General features: G+C 40.4%; 1 protein-coding gene across 9 annotated transcripts in view; it reads right to left on the minus strand.

Annotated features, from left to right (window-relative positions):
* CSNK1A1 (casein kinase 1 alpha 1) overlaps positions 1-18,054 on the minus strand; it is a gene marked incomplete at its 3' end in the record, with an annotated part of 34,071 nt that extends 16,017 nt beyond the window's left edge. For 4 of the 9 annotated variants that reach the window (XM_084780694.1, XM_084780695.1, XM_084780691.1 and 1 more), the window contains exons 1-6: positions 17,382-18,052; positions 16,686-16,792; positions 7,116-7,242; positions 6,083-6,181; positions 3,694-3,777; positions 26-165 (exon numbers count right to left, since the gene is read on the minus strand). In XM_084780694.1, the coding sequence (XP_084636820.1) occupies positions 26-165; positions 3,694-3,777; positions 6,083-6,181; positions 7,116-7,242; positions 16,686-16,792; positions 17,382-17,504 (680 nt within the window). In that variant the 5' untranslated portion in view covers positions 17,505-18,052. Of the gene's footprint in view, positions 1-25; positions 166-3,693; positions 3,778-6,082; positions 6,182-7,115; positions 7,243-16,685; positions 16,793-17,381 lie in introns of all 9 variants that reach the window. The other 5 variants (XR_014779006.1, XM_084780693.1, XM_084780696.1 and 2 more) reach the window with 5 other exon arrangements.
* Between the last annotated feature and the right edge of the window lie 6,117 nt (positions 18,055-24,171).

Raw genomic sequence — 24,171 nt, forward strand, 5'->3', positions numbered from 1 at the left:
CAACTATGAATTTGAAAAGACTCACCTCTGCTCGATACCAAGATGTGCATTGATGCTAGCGTATCGGGCAGTGCCAGTGAGGTTTTTATCTTCTCTGTATGGTATGTGTTGCCTTGTCCTGTTGTCTCTGTACTTTTTGGCCAAACCAAAATCAATAAGGAATAACTTTAAAAGAGAAACAAAGAGACATTAGGTTTCTACCCTTGTTTAATTCAACAATCTCTTACTTATCATTATACTCAAATATCAAAATATAGCACAAGTAGAGGAGATAATAAGTTTAAAATTCCAATAAGGCTTTAATTACTATTATTCATAGTAAGTAAACAACAACAAAACCCAACTATTATACCTAGCAATTTATCCTTGTTTGTGTAATTATGTCTGCCCAGTTCTTACACACATAGCAGCCTGTCTTCACATGGTAAGCATGTACACTTCACGCAGCAGAGTTGCCAAGTATGCTTATAAAATCTGACAGCCTGTTTTACTGGTAAAACAAGCATGTTTCAAATCTATGCACAAGTTTTCTGGATCTCTTTTCTTCCACAGGGGGCACTCTTCAGTATTTCAATAAAAAGCCAATCATTTAAATAACATAATCCTCAAAGTCTGATATTAATAATAAAACATTTTTAAAATAATAAGAGCATGCATTGTACTGTTTTATAATATATCTGAAAAATATAAAATGTTAATCCAAAAATTAAAAGCATAGCATTTAAATTAAGGTAGCTTACAAATTATCTGCTTAAATGAGCTAACCCAACCACATTAGCATTTTAGAAGAAAATGTTTAGTTGTATATAATCTATATGGTACACAGGGTATTACTAACAGCACTTTTAAAGTAATTCAAATTTGACCTACAAAGTTTTTAAAGGGAAACCCTATTTTTTGACAAAAAGGTAACAGAGTTCATTCCTGTTCACCATGCTATGCTATAGTAAAGTTCTACCTCCAACATTATCAAACTAGACACTTCTATGTGTACACAGAACACATGAGACTATTGTCTTTTCTAATTCCACCTACACTTTATTCTTTTTGTTAAACTATTGGGTCCCTTCTGCCAGTGTAGAATCTGAATTTTTAGGAAACAAGTTAACTTAATTTCTTAAAATGCATATTAAATTAAATAAACATACTATCTATTGAGGCTAAGATCAGCCAGGCGTGGTGGCACATGCCGTTAGTCCAAGAATTTGAGAGTCAAAGGCAGGCAGATCTCTTTCTTCAAGATCAGCTTGGCCTACAAAGGAGGGTTCCAAGCTAACCAGGCAGGGCTACACAGACACCCCACCACCAAAAACAAAACCAAACGCATTTCTGCCAGGTATTATCAACTATATTTTCATTTGGTCTAGTATATAACAAGACTAAGTTACTAGTGAGAGATACGCTGGATAATGAAAGCCCTGGAAATCTAATATTAAACCCCCTAAAACAATCAAGTTATTTGGGAATACAGGGAAATATTTTAATACATATAGCTCACACATTCCTCTTAATATGAAAAGCAGCATCAGTATACTAATAGTGAATGAGCATACAGTCCTGCAGAATGACTGAAAATAGAAAAACTAAAAAAAGAATATTCAGCTTCATGGTATTTAAAACATTTCCTAATTCATGGAATCTGAGGTTTTCTTGGATTACTCCCTTCAGTTTTTCAGGGGGGGGGGGGGGAGTGAGCTAATGTGGATTGTGTCTGATAGCTGTTACTCAAAGCTAAATCTCCATTTGCAACTCAATAAGCAGACACTGTGTAAACAACCAAAGAAGATTCAAGAAACTCAATACTCAAAAGTCCTCTACAAAAATGAGGAAACAGTATTCAAAACAAAAAAATAAAAAATAAAAAACAAGAAAAAAATCCCAAGCCAAACACTCCAATATCCCAATCTTTAAATAAGAAACCACACAATGATAGAACTAAATAAAGTCAGTATACATTAAGCAGAATGATTGCACCTTTTAATTAGTGGGACACGTTACTTTTCTGTAAACTTGTATATTTGCAACCTAACTTGTAATAATAGTAACAAAATAATACTAAAACATTTAGATTATCAAGTTGTTATGCTACAAAATGCACAAATGGACAGGCGAGTAAAGATGAGGCTACCAAATTTTAAAAACTGTTTACTCTTATAATGAATGCATTAACTCACATGCTCTTAGCTCCAATCAAGATTTCCCACAGCAGTAAGCTCTTTGGCGGGGTGGAATGGTGTGTTTTGAGAAAAGGTCTCAGTATACAACTCCCTAGGTTATCTAGAACTCTCTATATAACTAGGCCTGGAACTTTCTGTGAACCTCCTCCTTCTGCCTGCCAGGGATCATAGGCATGCACCACACTCAGTCCAATAGTGCTATTTCCTTTTCTACATAAGCTAACTCTTGAGTATCTGAAATCTTTAACAGTATGAGTTAGCCACTGGACAGTATTGAAAACATCAAAATAAAAAATGGGGCAGCACAGAAAATAAATGAAAGGTTATTCAGCCAATTAAGCCAGTACACAGCATTGCTTTTTTTTTTTTTTCATTTTTGGCTATTTATGCCAATATCACCTTTTCAGAAAATATAATATAAAAAAAAATGGAAGACTTGTTTGTTCCAGGAGTACCAAAATCCACATCCATATCTTCCTTTGTTTATAAAAATTCATAATGGAGGTGGGTGGTGGTGGTGACTCATGATTGTAAGAACCAGCACTCAGGGAGGCAGAGGCAGATGGATCTCTGTGAGTTCAAGGCCAGCCTGTGCCAGGGCAACACAGAGAAACTCTGACTCGAAAAACAAAAATTCATATTGGGTCAGGCATGGTAGCACAGGTAGGTGGATAAGATGGCTCTCAGTTTGAGGCTGATTTATCTATATATCAAGTTCCAGGCCAACTAGAGCCTCAAAACAAAAATCAAGTATAACTGGGGGTCGGGGTGGGGGTGGGGTGGCGGTAGGGGCGGTGGTGTTACTAGGATTTCTAGAAATAAACTGTAAAGTGATTAAGTTCCTGGGCTGTTTAGCCTGCCCAAATCTAAATCAGATCCTATATTACTATCTTCGTGTTACTACTGCTCATGATCATTCAGCTTGTTTACTTCTTAAATTGTCACTATTCTATATTATGAATACAAAGTCTTCTAGTCTAGAGCATATAGTGCTCTCTAAGCAACATTTGGTGGAAGCTAAGAATTGACAGCCTGATAAGCAATTTGAGAAATACTGGCTGTGAAACCTGACCTATACTTACCTGAGGCTCTTAGGGAAAGAGAGGAAAGTAAGCGTGGAGTGCTCACTACAGCACAGTGAGACCCAATTAAGTAGTAATTAAGTTCTCCAACTCCAAACACATTTTTAAAGCTAGTCTACCTCAAGTTTATTTTTTAAGTCAAGGCTCCAATACTAAACTGACAGCATTTCCTCATATCAATGTTAAGAGATCTAAAATAAAAATATCCTATTTTCATTTAGGTTTGATCTAAGCTTTGAAAGTTAAGCAAAAGCCACGAAAATATCTTAGTAATGTTACATGTTTGCCAAGTATGTCTGAATAATGCCAACGTAAGAGGTGCTTTAGCAAGATCTATATTCTCCAGAATTAAATAAAAGTAATTAAAACAAAACAATAAGAAAGAAAAGCACATGAATTTGGGGTTGAGGTTGGAATAGGAGACAGTTTCAGACCTGGTTTAATCCTGAGAAAGATGGGTCCTGAGAAGGACTAACAGTCATGCTTCTTTTCCTCTTCCCCACTGGAGATTCTAAACACTGAACAGACAATAGAGGTGGCAGTGCATCAAACAGTATTGCGTACATTGCAACAATGGCCGGCGCAGACAGGCAACACCGAGGCAGTAGAGAAAGAACAGGGTAGCCAAATGCCATCCTTCTTCCACCAAGCACTGTAGCTTCTCAGTTTTCCAAATAAAAATCACATGCTCAAGAACATTTAATTCTAAAATACTTAGTTTTTAATGCCACTATGATTGCGTCACTGCCTGAAACAGGGATATCAATGGTGACATTTGGCTCTTTAATTTTTAAATAAAAAAATGGGGAATTTGGATCTGCAATCTTTGACACCACAATCTGCCCTTCCCCCAAAAAAGAATGTATGGGGGGGAAAATCTTCAGTAAGGAAGAGGTAGAAGGCATTTAGTCACCTTAAAATTTATTCTTAAAAGCATGCAGGGCCGATTATTGGAAGAGATGAGCAATTCACTAAGATTGGAGTGGCTACTCGTAAATATCAAATTCAGAACAATTTCCAAGTAAGAAATTTAACTTCAAAAACCAAACTCGGAAGCTGCCCCCACCCCATTGAGCCTGATCCCTAAGGATACAAAACTTCTGCTACAAGTTGACTGAAGGAGCTGGTCTTACACAATGGGCACTTTCAAACTACAGTAGTACAGAAAACACCAAAAACAAAACAAAACAAAACAAAAAAACCAACTACAGAAACAAAACACTATAAAGTGTCCAAGAGGAATGTTTATATTTGAATTTTAAAGGAAGCATTTCACTTCTATCTTATGGTCTCCTTGAAACTGCTACAGGTAAGCAGTACCACAAAATCCTTTTACTATCTGTACAGAGGACACGGATTCTAAAAGGGATAATGGACTTCCCAAGTCATCTATGTGACTAAGCAAATTATTCATAAGAAGGGGGAAAGAGCATGAGGTGTTACTATCTAGGTAACTGCTTAAAGGGAAGGCAAAAACCATGTACTTACTGCTCTGCCATGGTACAGAACAGGGATCATATGGGGATAATGGGTGTTTAAGGGTAAGAAAACAGGAAGGAGAGGGCTGGGAAATGGCCAAAGGAAGAGTCAAACTACCAAAACTGCAGGAGAAAAAATTAAGACCATTATTTTCTTCTAACCAATTACCAGGTTTTATAGTAATAACTAAGAACCTGGATGCTTCAAAGAGAGAAGCTATGTTTCTTTAAATACAATTTGGGGAATGCAAGATAAATTGTATGGCTGAAAAGCCCTTTACTAATATGAAGGTCAGTGAAAAACCTAATCTGCTAAAACTTGGTCAGACCAACATTAATATCTCTCACATTAACAAGTAACACCAGTTCTAATAATGGCTCCAAGTTGGCATTCATACAGGCAAACAAAGTAAACATTTACAGCTGGACCTAAAACACCACATTCCCTAACTGGTTAACAAATGGGAAGTTTCCTTCCAAAAAAAGAAATAAAAATGTCCCCCTCCCCCATTTGTCCTGAAGTTGAGAATTTCTGAGATCATCAGATTGGAACATGCTTCGTGCATTGCCAATGCTGCCTGTCTGCCCGAGCTCAACATTGAATGAATAAAGAAAGCAATTCACTCAATAAAACTAAGCATTGCAGACAAAATTTCAATATAATTAGTTTCTAACTGCAATCATGCGTCACTACTATCATCCCATGTGTGAAACCATCGTCAGGAACCCATTTTGCTATATAAATGTTCAATTCACTAGTCAGTATTTTCCTATAACAGCATGGAGGAGGGGTGGAGAACTCACCCAACTTGAAACCCAAGTAATAAACTGTAAGCTACTTTTGAAGCAGGCCCAAAAGTTATTCTTTGAAATACACCAATCCAAGGACTGAAGAATTCTCATTAACAACCATGCTCAGCCAGCAAGTGTTAATGCCATAGTGACAGATGGGCCAGTGGTTGCCACACTGGCATAAGCACGAGTATTATAAAACCCACATTTTAGAGTCTAAGGTTAAGATTTGATTTGTACCATCCAGAAAGGATTATATGTAAATATTTTCACTATTTAAGTGAATGAAAACTGGATACAATTGTTCAAGTTATAAATAGATGATTAAAGTTCATTATTAAAAGGCCCTTGGAATCTTTTATTTTCACATAAATAAACTGACCTTGGTTGGATAAGTTGAAGAGGACATATTTCAAGTTACTCAGTTAATAGTTAGCTGATTATCCTTCTAGAAAATTCAATTTACTATGGCTTTTTCAAAGATTTAAGTTTATCAAAGCAATTCGCAACAATTTTACTCTTTGTTCCTTCATGCAAAGAGCATTTAACTAACCTTATTACAGTGACGCCCAATACCCATTAGGAAGTTATCTGGTTTAATGTCTCTGTGTATAAAATTCTTTGTATGCACATATTCAATTCTACTGATCATCTGAAAAAGAAAAACGGTAGAAATAATCGGTGATAAAAGAAAGCAACTCATATTTTTCAAGCCCTCCAGTATGTCAATTATTTATAATCTAGAATGACAGCACTAGAAAAACAAATGAAAGAACAAAGCCTTAACTTGCTGGCTATCTAGGCCTAAACTTGTAATGGTTTTGGCCTCTTCTGCTAGTATGAATGATTAAAAATAGGGGCTGCTGGATGTGGGTATTCCCTTTTAATGCCAGCACTTAAGAGGGCCAAAGGCAGGTGGACCTTTGTGGGTTCCATCACCTGAGCAACAGTTGCTAAGGGCTTATTACAGTCCTTAGTAATGTTCTCTCATGTTACTGGTGTTACTCTTCTACCACAGAACCCAATTAACTTATTTTTATATCTTTCTCTTCTTTTAGCTCCTAAAAGAAATTATTAATTCTACTTTGGATTCTCCAGTAGTCTATCTGAGGAGTCGGAAGCTAGGCGGAGTCAGGTATTTCTCAAATGGCCTAGTGCTGCTTCAATGCTACTTGTGCTTCAGACTTTTTTTTTTACATTATGTATCAGTTTGGCTAAAGATTCACTGTTAGTTACTGTGGTGGCCTTATTAATTTAAAAAAAAAAAGTTTTTGGCTGTTGTTTGAACTTGAATGGGTAACCTCACTTCAGTCTCCCAAATGCTGGGATTTTCAAGAGTCTGTGACACCATACACAGTAAAAATACAGAATGCTCCATGAATACTGATCTTATTCCCAGAGGAACAGGTGTACAAGCCACACTAGGCTGAACAAATACCCTCCTACTGTAGGACAATAAACTTTTTATGCTTTCTGAAGAGAAATAGTGACACATGGGGTTATACTACTCTGGTCTATGAAATGCTGACATTACATTATATAAATAACCTTCCTCAGTTTTTCATTTTTGTCAAAAGTTTACATACCTGGTCAGCTAACATAAGTACAGTCTTCATAGTGAACCTTCTCGAACAGAAGTTGAAGAGGTCTTCAAGGCTGGGCCCCAGAAGATCCATGACTAGCACATTATAGTCCTTTTCTTGTCCATACCACCTAACAAACCAAGGAAAGAGAATCAACACAAAACATTAATTATCACGAATTTCAATTGTTCTTAGGCATAGTAGCTCACACCTATAATAATCTCAGCACTTGGAAGACTAAGAAGGATTGATGAGCTTTAAGCCATCCTCAGCTAAAAAGATCCTGTCTCAAAGACAGACTTAATTTTTTTGTTTATAAGGTAACAACCTTTTCTCTAGTCACAAGACAACCCCAGTAATTAAATACACTGTTCAATAAAATCTAAAGAGTAAGCCCAGCAGCGATGGTGACACGCGCCTTTAATCCCAGCTCTTGGGAGGCAGAGGTAGGCAGATCTCTCTGTGAGTCTGAGGCCAGCCTGGTCTACAAAGTGAGTCCAGGTGTCAAAATATCTGTTCATATTTGCACCCAAGTGTTGCTGCAAGCTGAGCTCACAGAGGCTTCTTCTGGCTGTGAGCTATGTACTTGCTGTAGACACTCCTAACCAGTCAAAGTGCTGGGAATAAGTAACAGAACTGCTGAAAATGAGCCTTAACTGGGACTTCTATATCACATTCTCTCCTCAGGGAACATCCCAAAAGAACTAAGAGCTGGAGACAGGTATAAGGTTAGAGTGTCGTGGAACATTTTCTTCTGGGCCTAACTCACATGGCTACCGTACTCTAGAATTCTCTCATCAGTTGTGATCATTAGCATAAAGCCTGTATACCTCTCAAGCTATTGGACATTTATGAATCTGATGTTTACAGTAGCTAAGACAGAAATTTTTTTGGATGTCCTTGTTAAAAACAGACTTGAGAGCACTCCAGAAGTGATCAAACAAGTATGAGCATAAGGTAAAAACTGCAATTTTTTTTGTTGTTTGTTTGTCTTTGAGATAGGGTTTCTCTGTATCCTTGGCTGTCCTAAAAACTGTTATTTTTTAAATAACTCTGTAGCTAAGTCTTTTTCCCCCTAAGTTATCTTATGGGCATGACTATTTTGCCTATACGTATGTGCATCCAAGCATATCTGCATAATTCAGAACATACTGTTGGATTTCCTCGAGTTATGGAGGATGTTCATGCTGGGAAGTGAACTCCAGTTCTCTGAAAGAGCAACAAATACCCTTAGCCATTGAATTCTCTCTCCACCCATGTAGCTATTTATTATATGGTTAGGGTCTGAGAAAGGTTCACGTCACTGGATTCACACAGACAACCCTTAAAGGTGTCTGTCCCTTAAATCTGACTGTGCTGGCTAGTTTTCTATCAACTTTACACAAGCCAGGGTCACATGAAGAGAGGACTTCAATCTGTAAAATGGTCCCCTAGACTGGCTTGTGGCTAAGCCTATGATGCAGTTTCTTGATATGAAAAAGGCCAGCTGGTACAATCCCTAGGCTTGTGGTCCTGGATGTTAATAAGCAGTCTGAGCAAGCTAGTAAGCAAGCAGCAACCCTCCATGGTCTTTGCATCAGCTTTTGCATCCAAGTTAACCTGATTTCCCTCAGTTGTGCTATGGAACTATAAGCTAAAATAAACTCTTTCCAGCCAGGCGTGGTGGTGCACGCCTTTAATCCCAGCACTGGCAGAGGCAGACAGATTGCTGTGAGTTCGAGGCCAGCCTGGTCTACAAAATGAGTCCAGGACAGCCAAGTCTACACAGAGAAACCGTGTCTCGAAAAACCAAAAAAGAAAAGAAAGAGATAACCCTAATATAAGACACTGGCTGATGAAAGCAACTGAAGGCTTCCAGGTATGGTATGAAGCTTATTCTCATACACTATCCTCTTGAAGTTAAAGAAGCATTCATGTCTTTCTTTTTTTCTTTTCTTTTTCTCACATTCAATCTCAGTTTGAGAATTAAGACACTGTTTTCCTATTTTCAGAGGAAGACAAACCTACGGGGGTACCACATGTCTGGCTTACTGACACATTCCCAGAAAACAAATTTTTTTGACTCTTCATTGAAGTGTGCCATTTTAAACTTGCTGGTACATAGTGGGCATTTAGCTTATATAGATAAGCTATGTTAGCATGCTTATAAGCTTAAATATGTTAAGATCAACAAGACAATTATTTTTTAACAAGACAAATATTAATCACTAAAGAGTTTATTTGAAGAATAGCAGCTAATATTTCTGTATTAAATTACAGAAGTTCAAAACTAGAACACTGATTTCATTAAGTGAAAGTTGGTTTTAGGAATAATTTAAATTCAATGTCAACAACTCCCCCACAAAAACAATCCAACCAATAAATAATGAAAGGAAATAATTTAGAAGAGAAGAAGAAAGCCAGGCATGGTGACATACACCTCTAATCCCAGCACTATGGATGCTAAGACTGGTAGATCTTGAGTTCAGAGCCAGCCTGGTCTACACAGTAAACCCCCCACTCTATCCTAAAACAACACAAAAACCATGAAGAACAGAAAATATTGAGAATGGTACTCATCAAAGCATGAACTCCAGTCCAGAGGCTCATTCTTTTTTTTTTTTTTAATATTTTATTTAATTTTAATTTATGTGCATTGGTGTGTGGGTGTCAAATTTTGGAGTTACAGCCAGTTGTGAGCTGCCATGTGGGTGCTGGGAATTGAACCCGGGTCCTTTGGAAGAGCAGGCAGTGCTCTTAACCACTGAGCCATCTCTCCAGCCCCCACAGAGGCTCATTCTTACCAAGTACAGTGTATGAGACACATCTACTGCAACTGCTCCCTAGCTTTTTAATTTCAGAGAGCAGCTGGCAGGACAACAAAGTGTTTAAGTTCACTTATAAATTTCTCCACTGCACATTTAAAGGCAATACAAATTAAGCACAGGAACAATTTATACTACCTATACTCCAGACATTTTTTTTTTTTTTTTTTTGAGACAAGGTTTCTCTGTGTAGCATCAGCTGTCCTGGACTCCCATTATAGATCAGGCTGGCCTTGAACTCAGAGAGCTCCACCTGCCTCTGAGTGCTGGAACTACTGTGCCCATCTTGTAGTGACTTTCTTAAAACAAAAACCAAAGCAGCAACTCTTCTTGGTATTGACCTAGAAAATTGAAATAGTCAACATAGTAATAAACCTTGTGATAAGTTAAAGAATTTTTAATATTTTTTTTAAGGACAAGGTCTCACTTGTGGCCCAGGTTGGTCAGGAATTTTTAATTCTGGGATTGCATGTGTGTGCTACCACACCTGGCTTTGGGACATCACATTTCAATGAAATAGTCCTTTCTTTTCAATAGTATCAAAGCAAAAAGAATGCAGCCACATTACCCTTTGTGAATTGGCAATTAGCCTCAGTCCAGTCTTAGTCTAATACAAATACTAGAACTGGTTTGACCATCTCAATCAGAAACCAAGGAACTTATCTATGCATCAAAAACATCTCTTTGTTCTTCCAGACAGGGTTTCTCTGTATAGCCTTGGCTGTCCTGGACTCAACCAGGTTGGCATCAAACTCAGAGATGTGCCTGCCTCTTCCGCCCAGTGCTGGGATTAGAGGCATGTGCCACCTCCCTCAGCTGTATCAAATACTTCTATAACCAATTTGTACAGTTTTTATTTCTACAGCTGGATTAAAAAAAGTAAACACACACAATGAAGTCAGAGAAACTGCCTTTTGTTTGTTTTTTTGGTTTTTCAAGACAGGGTTTCTCTCTGTAGCCTTGGCTGTCCTGGACTCACTTTGGAGACCAGGCTGGCCTCAAACTCACAGGGATCCACCTGCCTCTGCCTCCTGAGTGCTGGGATCACAGGTGTGTGCCACAATGCCTGGCGAAAGTTCCTTCTTTATAATCCAGCACTATGCTGAAAACCTAACAGCAAGACCTAGTTCTTTCCCTAAAAACATTTGTAAGAATGCACACAAAGCAATATCTTTACAGTTTTAAGATACTCCCCTCTCCACAACCAAGCCAAACCAAATCCACACCATTTGGTTGTATGAGGTTAACAGTATAGCCTTTAGCTAGCACCATGCTGTCTTGACACAGTATTCTGTAAATATATAAATTAGAGTCCAGGCATGGTGGTGCAACACTTGGGAGGCAGAGGCAGGCAGGTCCCTGTGAGTTCCAGGCCAGCCTGGTCTACAAAGACCAGGACAGGCAGAGCCAAACAGAAACCCAGTCTCAGAGAAAAAGGGGGCGGGGGTAGGGGGGGGAGAGAAGAAAACAAAACAAAACAAGAAAAAAGAAAGAAAAAGAGTCCATTGTTTTTCTGAGACAGGGTTCCTTGGCTGGCCTGGAACTGGCTCTGTATACCAGGCTATCCTCAAACTCAGAGATCCACCTGCCAGTCTCTCAAGTGCTGGAATTAAAGGCATGAGCCAACACAGAGGTCAAGACCTTACTAAAATGTAGTTCAGAAACTGAGCAGAGAGCTGAGCAGAGAGCAGCAACAGTTATTAAAACCCTACATAGTGTAGTATGGTTGTTCTTGTATTTTGACATCAGAATCACCTTACACGGCCTTAAATATCTATGTCATATGCCAGGTGCTATTTTTTTGGGAAACTCCCAACTCATAGGATTGTTGTATCGATTAAAAGATAATTAGCCATGGTGGCACACGCCTTTAATCCCAGCACTCAGGAGGCAGAGGCAGGTGGATCCCTGTGAGTTTGAGGCCAGCCTGGTCTACAAAGGGAGTCCAGGACAGTCAAGATAGCATAGAGAAACTGTTTGGAAAACAACAACAACAACAACAACAACCACAAAAGATAAGCAATGTACATACATAATTCTTGTATCTTAGAAAGGGCATATGACAGTTTTCAAAACTAATTCGACCACACACCCGTACATTTCACTGTATGCAAATTATACCTAAGCTTTAACCAGAGAGCATCTTTTTTGTTGTTGTTGTTTTTATTTTTATTTTGTTTTTTGAGACAGGGTTTCTCAGTGTAGCCTTAGCTGTCTTGGACTCGCTCTGCTGGCCTTGAAAGCACCAGTGACCTGCCTGTCTCTGCCTCCCGAGTGCTGGGATTACAGGCATGAGAGCACCATTTTAAATTGATTTACTGGAAGCTATGGAAAAGATAAGCCATTTTAAAGATTCAATTAGTGAAAAGTGGTGACACAATCTGTAATGCCAGCAATTAGGGAGGCAGAGGCAGGCGGATCACTGGTGGTAACTCTGTGAGTGAGGCCTAACTGGTGTACAAAGGGAGTCCATGACAGCCAGCACTACACAGAGAAACCCTGTCTGGAAACAAAACAAAACAAAGTGAGTTCCAGGTCAGACAATTACATGGTGAGACCCTGACTCAAAAAGATGCAACAAATTCCAGATTTCTGTTTCTACATTTGTCTTCTTTGCAGACAGGTGTTGTTATATTACCCAGACTAGCCTCAGACAATGCTCTAAGTGCTGGGATTATTGGTTTGAGCTTCTAAGCTTAGCTATCTTTGGTTTTTTGTTTTTGGAGACAGGGTTTCTCTGTATAACAGCCCTGGCCTCGAAACTCAGAGATACAACCTGCCTCTGCCTCTCCAATGCTGGGATTAAAGGCATGCTACATGACCCAGATTCTAGCTATCTTTAGGATATTGGTACTTAATTAGAGTCTTCCATACGTTAAGCAAGTGTTTCATCACTGACCAAAACTCTAAGCCAGTTTGCTGTTAAATTAATTTGTGTGGACGGAGACAGGAGAATTGTGGATAGTGAATGAAGCTAAATGTGGATCTCAGTATCAAACAGAAAGATGTGGAGTGTAGAGCAGACATGATGCCACCTTGATAGCAAGGATAATGGCTCAGGAGAACTAGAAGCCAGAAGACTAGCAACTCTTCTGGGACTCAAGGTCTAATCTGTATGAGTAGATTTTCTTATTTATACATCGCTCAGGTTTTGTTCAGCTCAACAACAACCCCCCCCCACACATTTGTTTTGTTTTTCAAGACAAGGTTTCTCTATGTAGCCTTGCCTGTCCTATAACTTGCATTGCAGACCAGTCTGGCCTCAAACTCAGAGATCCACCAGCCTCTGGCCTCCCAAGTGCTGGGATTAAAGCCGGGCCTCCATCCAATAAATTAACAAGACAAAGCATTTCTAGTAACTGTGAACTTATTTATACTTGAAGTCTCTTTTCATAACACACTTTCAACAGCTGTTTTCCTCTACAACATTACAACCTTATTCACAAGATATATATTTAATAGCAAACTGTTTAAGATTGTAATTGTGTAAGCTGCTTTTGACAGTGAAACGGATTAGCTAATATTTTGTAAATAGTTTCTAAAATACCTGACATTCAGATGCAGAGGGCAGGAAAGTGTGATTTAAAATACACAGGCAAATAACTATTTTCCCATACCTTCAACCACCTTCCTGTACTCAATATTCCTATAAAAGTATATTCTACCATTATATGCCTTTATAAATAGTCAATCTAGAAGTTGCCAGAAGCAGATGCATATGTAAGCCCTGGAAGTAGTTTCATAAAATAAACCAGAACTGGGCTGGGCACATGCCTCTTTTCCCAGCACTCAGGGAGGCAAAGGTAGGCCCATCTCTGTGAGTGAGGCCCACCTGGTCTACAAAGCAAGTCCAGGACAGCCTAGGCTACACAGAGAAACCCTGTCTCGAAAAAACAAAAAACTAAAACCAGAAAAGTCTGAGGTTTACCAAGCAAAAGACTTTAAATAGGAAATTCGTGTTCACACAAAAACTTCTGCACATAAAAAGCAGACAGAAATGAGTTCTTTTCCCAACCTAATACATTTCCCAAGCATTTCCCCTCCCCCTCCCACCCCCAGCAATAAGTGTATGTGAATATGCCTGGATGACAGAAGAGAGCAACAAATTCCTTCAAAATGCAGTTAGAGGTAGTTGTGAACAACCCCTTGTAGGTACTGAATTCATATCCTCCAAAGCTCTTAACTGCTGAGCCTCCCCAACATTCCTACTCAGCACCTTCACACCCTCAAGAAAACTAAAAACATTAATTATTAATGTTCTTTTTTTATAGATGAGGAAAGTAATGAGCCTTAAAGAGGGTTAAGAGACTGACTCTAGATCACCCTAGTGTCAGGTGCCATAAGCAGATACAGAGCTCAAACATCTAATACTTAATTGTTCCATTTAGGTAAGAACACTTCCTGTTTATCAAAATTGTTTTTCCTGGACAGAAAGTTAGTTCTACTCAGAGCAGTAAAAAGAAAAGGAATGTAGAGGAGATAACAATTCTAGATGAGCTTACAGGACAGCCAGGACTACATGAGAAACCCTGTCTCAAAAAGCCAAAAAATACTGAGTAATATACTTTGCTTTAAAACCAACAAACTGGCTAGCACTACAGGGAAAGACAAAAGAATCTTGAGATTAAGGCCAGCCAGAACCAACACACCGTACTTGCTTCTGTAACTATTCCTACCATTGTTAAACAACCCTGTATACTTTCCCCATCCCTACCTAATTAACACATTCTGCCTTAGGAACCACTCCCAGAAGCCACACTATTCTTGGATGCCCTCCCCAACCAGTCTACCAAGCTTTTGTCCTGAAATCGCATCTCCTTTCCCAGGAAGCCTTAATTTAAAAGCCAGGTTAATCTACTTAGCCCCACCCACAGAAAGCTTACAAAGGCCATAACTCTCTCTGCATTCACCATTTTATAATAGGCACTTACTAGTCTGCTCACATGCTAATTTATTCATCTGCTTACTTAGTACACTACTCACTGCCCTTAATGATCTGTATCTGCAGGGTCCTTAAATAAGCTACCAGGCTAAAGAACACACTAGCATTGAAAATGCAATGATTAATGTTTTTTGAAATTAATAAGTCTCCCAACACAGGGCAATATAAGGTATGACAATATGTGTAATAAACCAAACACAAACGATCTGGAACAGGTTGATTCTACTCGAGAAATCCCATGAAAACAATGGTAATGCAAGTAAGTTAGTGGAGGCCAAGGGTCTCTTTTCCTCTCATGGTAGTGTATATTAGGAACGAAAATCATTAAAACAAGCAAACAACTTGGATCTCCTCCAATTTCACTTTAATCTTTGCCATACAAATCTCCCCCTCCAGCTCATTTACAATGACCAACAGTGTGTTTATCTCCCAGCATCATTTTTATTAAAAGAATTTTTTTTTCAAATGTATTTTTAAAAGTAGTGTTATTTAGGTTGAAGGTAATTCATTACTCAATTCAGGATTTAGGAGAAAAAGGAAAAAACTGGGCGTGGCAGGGTGATCTTTTATTCCCAGCACTAGGCAGAGGCAGGCAGATCTCTGATTCCCGGCCCAAGCTAGTCTACATAGCACATTCCAAGCAGACAACAGGGGCGGGAGGAATAGAAAGTTAGGAATATATTATGTAGCAGTCCACTTAATTCTATGATTAAGTTTGCAAATCTGTTGAGTACTGCTAGGAAACAGTGAGGTTTAAAACCATAGTTTTTTAAAAGGTTAACTTCAGAAATAACTTAAAATTCTTTCAATAACATTAAATATTGAAAGTGCAGTTTTTATCCTGATTGTTATTTCTGTTTACCATTTATACTCCTCCAGCAAAACCAATTCCCCTTACATGTTACCAACAAAACAATTCAACAGGTTGAAACTACTTATCAAACTGCTGTTAAGTGAAGCTTTCTTTTATCCAGCTGACCAGCATATTTCAACAGTTGGTGCTGTTCAGAACTGCCTTTACCATTACCCATAAAAAGTTTGTAAGAACTAAAACATATCAGACACTACCATTCAAAAAAGCAAAAGGCAAAGAACGCACTGGGCAGGGATAATAATTATTTTAGATTAGTATAATTTAACAAGTTTATGTGGCATCTGCTGCAGAGATCACATACTGTCATGTCATCCCCCCAGAATCTCATGGCCTTACGGAACTCAATTCTTGGCTTTTCGGGGGTTAACCCATTTAACGCTGCTAAAGGGAAATCAAGGAAGCTAAATTTGGGAATCCAAGCTGAGAAAAAGGCCAGAATATGGGGGTTGAGTCACGTCGCTCCGCCATTTTCTAAGCGGAGGAGGAAGACATGTTGGAACAAAAACACAACAAAAGAGCAGCCATTTCCCAAACCAGCTCCGATAGCAACCCCAACAGATTAAACTCGGTTACATCCACACCCTCAAAAACCACTTCAGTGGACAAATGTACGAACATCAAAGGTAGCAAGAATCCAAACCCTTCCGCGCAGAGATCAAAGACGACGACCCGCATAGTTAACTGCAAATGAAAGCCTCGGGAAGCGGAAAAAATGACAAGCTAAATGCAGCAGTGCAACAAACAAATCTCAACTAAGTCGGAGAACAAAAAGAAAAAAGAAAAAAAAGAAAGAAAGGAAAGAAAAAACAATTACCCAACGATTACAGTAATTGTGGAATTCGGGGAGGGGGGACTCAGTCCCAAGACTTTCAGCCGGTCCCATTACTAGCCTCAACCCACTTCAGCATTTCGCAATTCCCTCTGTGACAGACTACGTGCTCAAGGGTTCTTACCGTATGTGAGGGATGCCAACCCCACCTTGAAGAATCTTATACAGTTTGCTCTCGTACAGCAACTGGGGATGCCTGGCCTTCTGGGACTCTAGCTTCACTGCCACTTCCTGCAGAGGAAAAGGGACGATGGCATCAACATCCCTACGGATTGAAACTCACTTGGGACGCTAGAAGAGACGTTAGCAATGCTTGCTGCAAGGACGCGAAGGGATGGGGAAAGGCTACCTTTATATTACAAAACAACACAATCAGACTCAAAGGCCTTTTGTGGGGGCAGTGTCCTCTAAATCTGAGGGATTCATCCAGAAAACGGGCAACCTTGGAACGTAAGGCGAGATTTTTTTTTTTTAAAGGAAACTTCTAACTGGAACAAGAATCCCAGGTTAAATTTAAGAAATACAAAGAAAACCATGGCGATCACACGACTTCCTCCTCCTCATCTTAAATAACGATTAAAGAGACACTTTGAACAAGGTGGGAAATCTCAAGAGTTTACCCAGCCTTTGGGTTTTTTCCTTTTTAGGGAAATAGTGGGGGAGGCTGCTAAGCCAGGAAAACTGGCTCTCTCCGGACTCCCCAGTGCGTGCGTGCGTGCGTGCAGTGGGAAGAGGCTTTGGAGTACTGCGGGGGGGGGGGGTTGGGGTGAAAAGAAGCCAAGCGTTAACGTCCCCCCACCCCGAACCACCGGGTGATTACCTCGCCATTGGTGATGTTGATCGCCAGATAAATGTCCCCAAAGGAGCCAGATCCGATCTTCCGCACCAGTTTGTATTTCCCTCCGACGATGAATTCGGCCTTGGAGCCGCTGCTGCTCGCCATCCTGAGACGCGAAGATGGAGGCGGGGGCCAAGCCCCGACACCTCTGGAAAGAGGACTTGGAGGCCTCCGAGCTGTTACACCGGCAGGACGGCGGGGCGCGGCAGGCAACCGAAAACTGAGGCTTTGTTGGCGTTACAGGGCAGAGTCGGCTGAGAGAAGCCGGATAGCCGCCGCCGCCGCTCGCTTAAGGCCAGGCCGCAGTTAGTGAAGGGTGGTCGCGGCTTGTTGAAGCTCGGCCCCTTGTAATTTGAGCGGCCGCCGATGTCTCCGCGGGCTGGGGAAGGGGCGCGGTGAATTAGGGCGGCGGTACCGCTGCCACCACTGCCGCCGGCTCCGGCCCGGAGGGAACCCGTCACTCTGCCGACGCCGCCATCTTGTTACTCCAGCTCCAGCCAACACAAAATGCCCCCAGTCCCCGCGAGCCGCTTCTTCACGGCGCAGAGCACTCTGGGAAAGGGAGCTCGGGCGCTCCGTCCGTAGGGTGGGCTGCAGGAGGGAGGGAGGAACCGGATCCGCCGAAAGTCGCAGCCTACGCTCCAAGCGTCACCCAGTCACGCCCAACAGCGCCTGCGCACTAAGATGCCCGCTGACTGCGCAGGCCTGGTGCAGCCTGTCCTGTCCCCGCCCCCGGCTCACTTCCACTTCCGGCCGTCTGCGTCTAGGCTCTTGCTACCTGTTAATCACCTCAGACCCGGAGGCCTGTGTTGGCGTTTGCGTCGACAGCGCGTTAGGGAGTCACCCTTTCCCCCCACCCCCCTCTGTCAAATGTGGCCAATGAAAGCTTCTGGTCTTGTTGATCCTTACTCAGAGTTTGAAGCGGTTTAGAACCTTTGATCCTTCAAGTCACTCTGGGGCCTCTTTACAGCCCAGCTTCTGCTTGGGAAGAGGTTGTGACCTCTGGTGGAAAGAGAAAAGTTGCCCTGGGCTAGCTGGGTTTAGGAAGTGGTTCATAGCCGGGCGTGGTGGCGCACGCCTTTATTATTAATAAGTTATTAATATCTGTCCCCAAAGAAACAGTTTTCTTTTGGGTCTTGTTGAGAGGTACAGTATTGATGCAAATGGTACAAATAACTATTTGCAAAATAAAATTGACAGCGTTTAAAACTTGAGGTACTTATTGCGTTGTTTTTATTCAGGAGTTGACCTTGTTTTCTGTTAAAAACATTTGACTGGAAGTTAAATGTGAAAGGAAGGCTTATAAAAGCCCTCTTGGTTGCTACGAAACATGAATACGGGTTATAAAAAATTTAAGTCAATCCTAAAATAAACATTAAAATAAAATAATGAAAAAAAAAAAGATGTGTTTTCCGGACGTGGTGGCTCAAGCCTTTAATCCCAGCACTTGGGAGGCAGAGGCAGGCAGATCTGAGTTCAAGGCCAGCCTGGTCTCCAAAGCGAGTCCAGGACAGCCAAGGCTACACACAAAAACTCTGTCTCAAAAAACCAAAAAGAAAAAATATATATTTGTGAGTGTGCATTCGTGGGTTTATGAGCACCACATGCATGGCTGCAAGTGGGAATTGGACCACCTGTACTAGAGTCACAGGTGCTTGAGAGCCACCTGATGTGGGTGACAGAACTGATCTCTGGGTCCTCTGGAAAAGTACTAAGTGCACTAAATCACTGAGCCAGCACACTCCAGACCAAGGAAAAATAAAAATAAAATAAAATTTTTTTAAATGTTGAAGAAAAAACCGGTACTGTAATTAGAAACAGCGTCTACCTAGGGTTTAACAAGGAGTTCTCAAGTATAAACAAACCAGGGTTTGGCTGAAGCATACATGAAAGTCACACACAAAAAAGGAATCTTGGTGGAAGGGTACAAATGCTCAATTGCTGTGTAGGGTGAGCACAAAGTGGGGACCCTTGGACACAGATGAAATGATTCTGAGGCTGTATGATTTTACCCAGACACATGTAAGATAAAGTGTATATGTATAATTTGGCGTGTGTTATTTGTTCCCAGAATATTGTAATCAATATGAGTGGCCACAGCCTTCACAGCTGAGATTATTATTGCATTAATCTTACGATTTCACCACTTTTTCCTGTGGTTTCTTTTCTTGTGGAAACTTTTTAGGTATCGGCTATAACTCAATATTCTCTTCTGACTCGTATGTCGTCCTGCAGAAACGTTCATGCAAAGGTTTTGAAGACTTGGCCTGATTTGCGGCGCCATTATGTAAACTCACCAATCATTGCACACGCATTGAATCGGCGGCAGCCTTGTAACTAAAGGAGTCTTCATCGCTGGCACTTATCAGATGAATTCAATAAAATTATTTTTAAAATGAACAAAAATTTGGACCCTGGGGAAATTCAGAGATCAATTTTGATAATTATATTTCAAATACAATTTACGAAGCATTTTTGAACATACCAGTTATGCCCTCCTATGGTAAACAGGTGTGTCCAAGGTCACACAGATGGATCTTAGTGGCAAAAATAGGACCAGATCACTGGCCTAACCAAGAAAAAGAGAACTTTTGAAAAGGGTAGAACATAAATTGTGTTCCAGTAATTACATCTGTATTTATTGGCATGTCTTAAATTAAGTGGCTTCAATTTTTTTTTTAAGAGCTGGTGTTTCTCAAGAAAAACTCTCTGGTAATCAGTATGTTTTGGGTAAAATAAGAACAAACACAAGAAGTTCAGGTGGATTGAAAAAAACACAAGTGGGCTTATGCATCCCTATGTCTCACAAACCTACAAACCAGTAGAAAAACCCCAACACTTGTAGAACACATCGAGCACTGTCCCAGGTGTTGACTATCAGACATCCCCTGGCTATATAGAGTCGATATCAAATGCAGGCATCAGTGAAGTGACTGAAAACATGAGGAAAACAGAAACGTGCTTTTGCGTCAGTCAAGATCTATTCAACAACAGAGATCTGGCCAAATCTCTCATTTCTGTCTCGGGAATAATCCAAAACAATGCTGGAGGCTTTGGTTTGTTTGTCTGAAATGAATGCTCTGCCGTATAATACACAAAAGCTGGAAATACATCCCGACCATAAGGTGGTGTCCTCACTGGCAGGTTGGCTAATGCCCGGACGTGACCATCAGATAATAAAAGACAGCGTACCATCGTTGATTGGCCTGCTCTACCTTACTCTCACAATTCTGGTTAGACTGACCTGACAATATTTAGGTTATCAAATCATATTTTTAACAGTTTTACTCAATTCATATGAACCATTAAGGTACTGCCTGGTACTTTGGGATGCTCGTTGGCTATTTCGATTAGGAAGACTCTCCTTAAATCCTGCAGTTTCCGCAATTTCTGTGTGCCTTTCTTTTATCATCTCGGGTCTCGCCTTCTGCATTTGTTCGCTAGTAAGGGCATGAAGCCCGCGACTCAGGGTTTTACTCTAGTACTCCACTCTTCTTTGTGAGACTAAATCTGGAGACACCTGAGTTACCATTCCTGAGGAGAGCTGCTCCTAATGCCGTATCCTGCTAACTCTCCATGTTCCAGGCTGATGCCACGAGGCACGGATGCTTATCACAGGAAATGCAGTGACCGCTCCATTTGCTGCCAGCTAAGAGCAACACAGCTCCGACTTTCTGTAAGGCAATGAGCAGGGCTAGAGTGGTCACGTGTGTGTCTGTGGTGGTTGGAGTGGTTTGGATTGTGGGACCCTAATCCACCAAGGTTAAATATCCAATTATATTGAAATAGCCCTTACTTCCTGCTGGGTTCTGTCTGAGCCTGGTCAGAACTCCTACAAGGGTTTTTCCCTATGTTATCTTGATGGGCAAATGAAAGACTTAAGACTTCTCTACTTACTTGGTAGCCTGTTTAGCCCATATGAAACACGTTTTCACCTTTTAAAAAAGGTTGCTTAGAATTTCGAGTTCTATTATTATTCTTTCTCAGCTTGTTTTTTTTTTTTTTAAATTGTCCCCCGACTGTGTCAAGGACCGCACGGCTTTGCATTTGTTGAAATAGGATATGTGAGAGGTCACTGTCTCAGCCATGAACCTCACAGAAATGTATGCTGCTGCGTTATTATTAGGCGATTCAACAAACCAAAGGTGACATTCCCTAACCTCCTGGAGGGAGGAGATAGGCTGCCAGCTAAAAAAGGAATGTCACAGTTATACTTAGATGTCTGAAATGAGAAAAGGCAGCAATTATGACATTTCCACAACTCATTTTTCACGTTGACAATTCCTATTGACAAGGTATTTGTAGGTGTTTAAGTGCAACACAGGGCAGAGAATTAAGAATTTCCAGGCTGAGCCAGGCGTGGTGTCGCACGCCTTTAATCCCAGCGCTTGGGAAGCAGAGGCAGGTGGAGCACTGTGAGTTCGACAAATCGAGTTCAGGATAGCTAAGGCTACACAGGGAAAACCTGTCTCAAAATGGAAAATAAATAAATAAATAAAAATAAAAGAATTTCCACGCCACGCTAAAGGTCCACTCAACATGATCACATTGGGATTTCACATGGCATTTACCTGGATGGATATTTTCTTCCTGTCCTAAAGCAACTATTACTTGCAAAACTTACTGCATTCATTTTACAATATTTACAAAAGTTTATACAATTTTATTATTATATTATTTTGTGTGTGGAGGGGGGTTGAGACAGGGTTTCTCTGTGTAACAGCCTTGGCTGTCCTGGAACCCTATTTGTAGACCAGATCTGCCTATCTCTGCCTCCCAAGCATTGGGATTAAAGGCGTGTGCCACCAACACCCAGCTTATTATATCTTTTTTTTTTTTTTAAGGCAAGGTCTTACTATGTAGTGGCTGACCTGAAATTTATATATGTAGGTCAGGCTAGCCTCAAACTTACAGAGATCCTCTTGTGTTGGAAGTTCTGGCATTAAAGGCATTTGCTACTACATCCAAACTATAATTTTATTCTTATTCACATTAGCTTATGCCATAAATATTGCACAGGAAAGGTTTTTTGTTTTAGTTTGTTTTGTTTGGAGCTAAGGAACATCTACTTGAAGTCAGTTGTGGTTTCTTTCTTTCTTTTTTTTCCCACATCAAAGAACATGTTTTTTATTATTTAAGTTCCTGTTTTAGGACTGCAAAACACCTCAAGGAAGGAAACTGCAAATTTATGTCATAATTAAAAGAAGCTAAAAAAACAGACATCTACTTAATAGATTCTAGACTACACCACAAAAGGGAGTCTTCAAGAACTCAGGCTTGGTTTTCAATATTTATACAATGCTGCCATCTTGTGGGTATTTACAATAGCCAGTCTTCTATGGCATGCACAACTAGTAAATGCACAGAAATGGCCATTGCAGTCCCAGGGAAGAAAATAACTCCTGAGGAACTACACAGTGGTGAACTCACTCTGCAAAACAAACAAACAAACAAACAAACAAACTGTAGGCTCAATTTTCTTAGCAATTATATTTTATTATGAACGTATTAAACGAGCCTGCTGCCCTTACAACTCGACTAGCCTAAATAAGAGGGAAAGGATATTAAAGAACACAATAATGAAACCTTAAGGATGTCAGTTCCGAGGAACGATTCTCCTGGCATAGTTTGCAGGACCTTAGCAAACCCGCAATTCAACAAAGATGGCTGCTGAAACCTGAAACTGCAGCGGGACCAGTTCTCTTTAGGAGGCCCTAAGTGTTGATGAACAGCCCAAACAATCCCAAGTCCTCTCCCTCAAGCCTCTTGTTTTGGACTCATATATATCTTTCCTCTCAGTGTCTCCATTAGGATGTTTTCAGCCGGTGACATCCAAGCTCCCCCCATGAAGTGGTTTGACTTCTAAGGGGATAAACATCCTGCTCTCTCACTAGTCTGTTCCCAATCCCACACTTAGGATCATACATGTTTATCTCTCCTACAACAAACAAAAATCTATAATATTTGTAGAAGAGGATAGATGAAAAAGACCATAACAGGGACTGGAGAGATGGCTCAGTGATTAAGAGCATTGACTGCTCTTCCAAAGGTCCTGAGTTCAATTCCCAGCAACCACATGGTGGCTCACAACCATCTATAATGAGATCTGGTGTCCCCTTCTGGTATGCAGTTGTACTTGCAGACAGAACACTGTATACATAATAAATAAATCTTTAAAATAAATACATAAATAAATAAATAAATAAATAAAGAAAGAAAGAAAGAAAGAAAGAAAGAAAAAGACCACAACAGAACATAATTAACTACTGTGTGCAGGACAGTGCATACTCCAAAGACCTCCTTCTTCCTCTTAATATAATGACATCATGTTGCGTCATAATCTCCATGTAGTGCATTCTGTCTCTCTTTAGACCGTGATCATAAGAATGACTCTCAATTCTGTTTGTATCTTGTGACTTAATGAGGGATGGGCGTAGGGAGTGGAGGACACATTCCAAGTCATAGCTGAATAGGTTTTCTAGATTCCCAGATCAGTCAGAACGCCACCAACTAGACTACAGCTACTCATGGATAACAAAGCATATTGGTGACTAAGAGGAACTAAAATGTACTTAACCTTTTAGGTGGCCACTAAGAAGGGAAGCCATTAGGCCTGTGAATGTGGCTAAGAGTTTAAGTCCAGAGAGTCTCACTGTGGGCCAGTCACTATACCATGTGATAGAGCTCTAGTTCCCCCGCGTTTAGGAGGTTTCCAGTCTAGATTTAAATAGTCTTGAGTAGGAAATGCCATTTTGCCTATGGTTTTAGAATT

Source organism: Acomys minous, assembly GCF_964271855.1.
Source record: "Acomys minous genome assembly, chromosome: 4".
Taxonomy (NCBI): Eukaryota; Metazoa; Chordata; class Mammalia; order Rodentia; family Muridae; genus Acomys; species Acomys minous.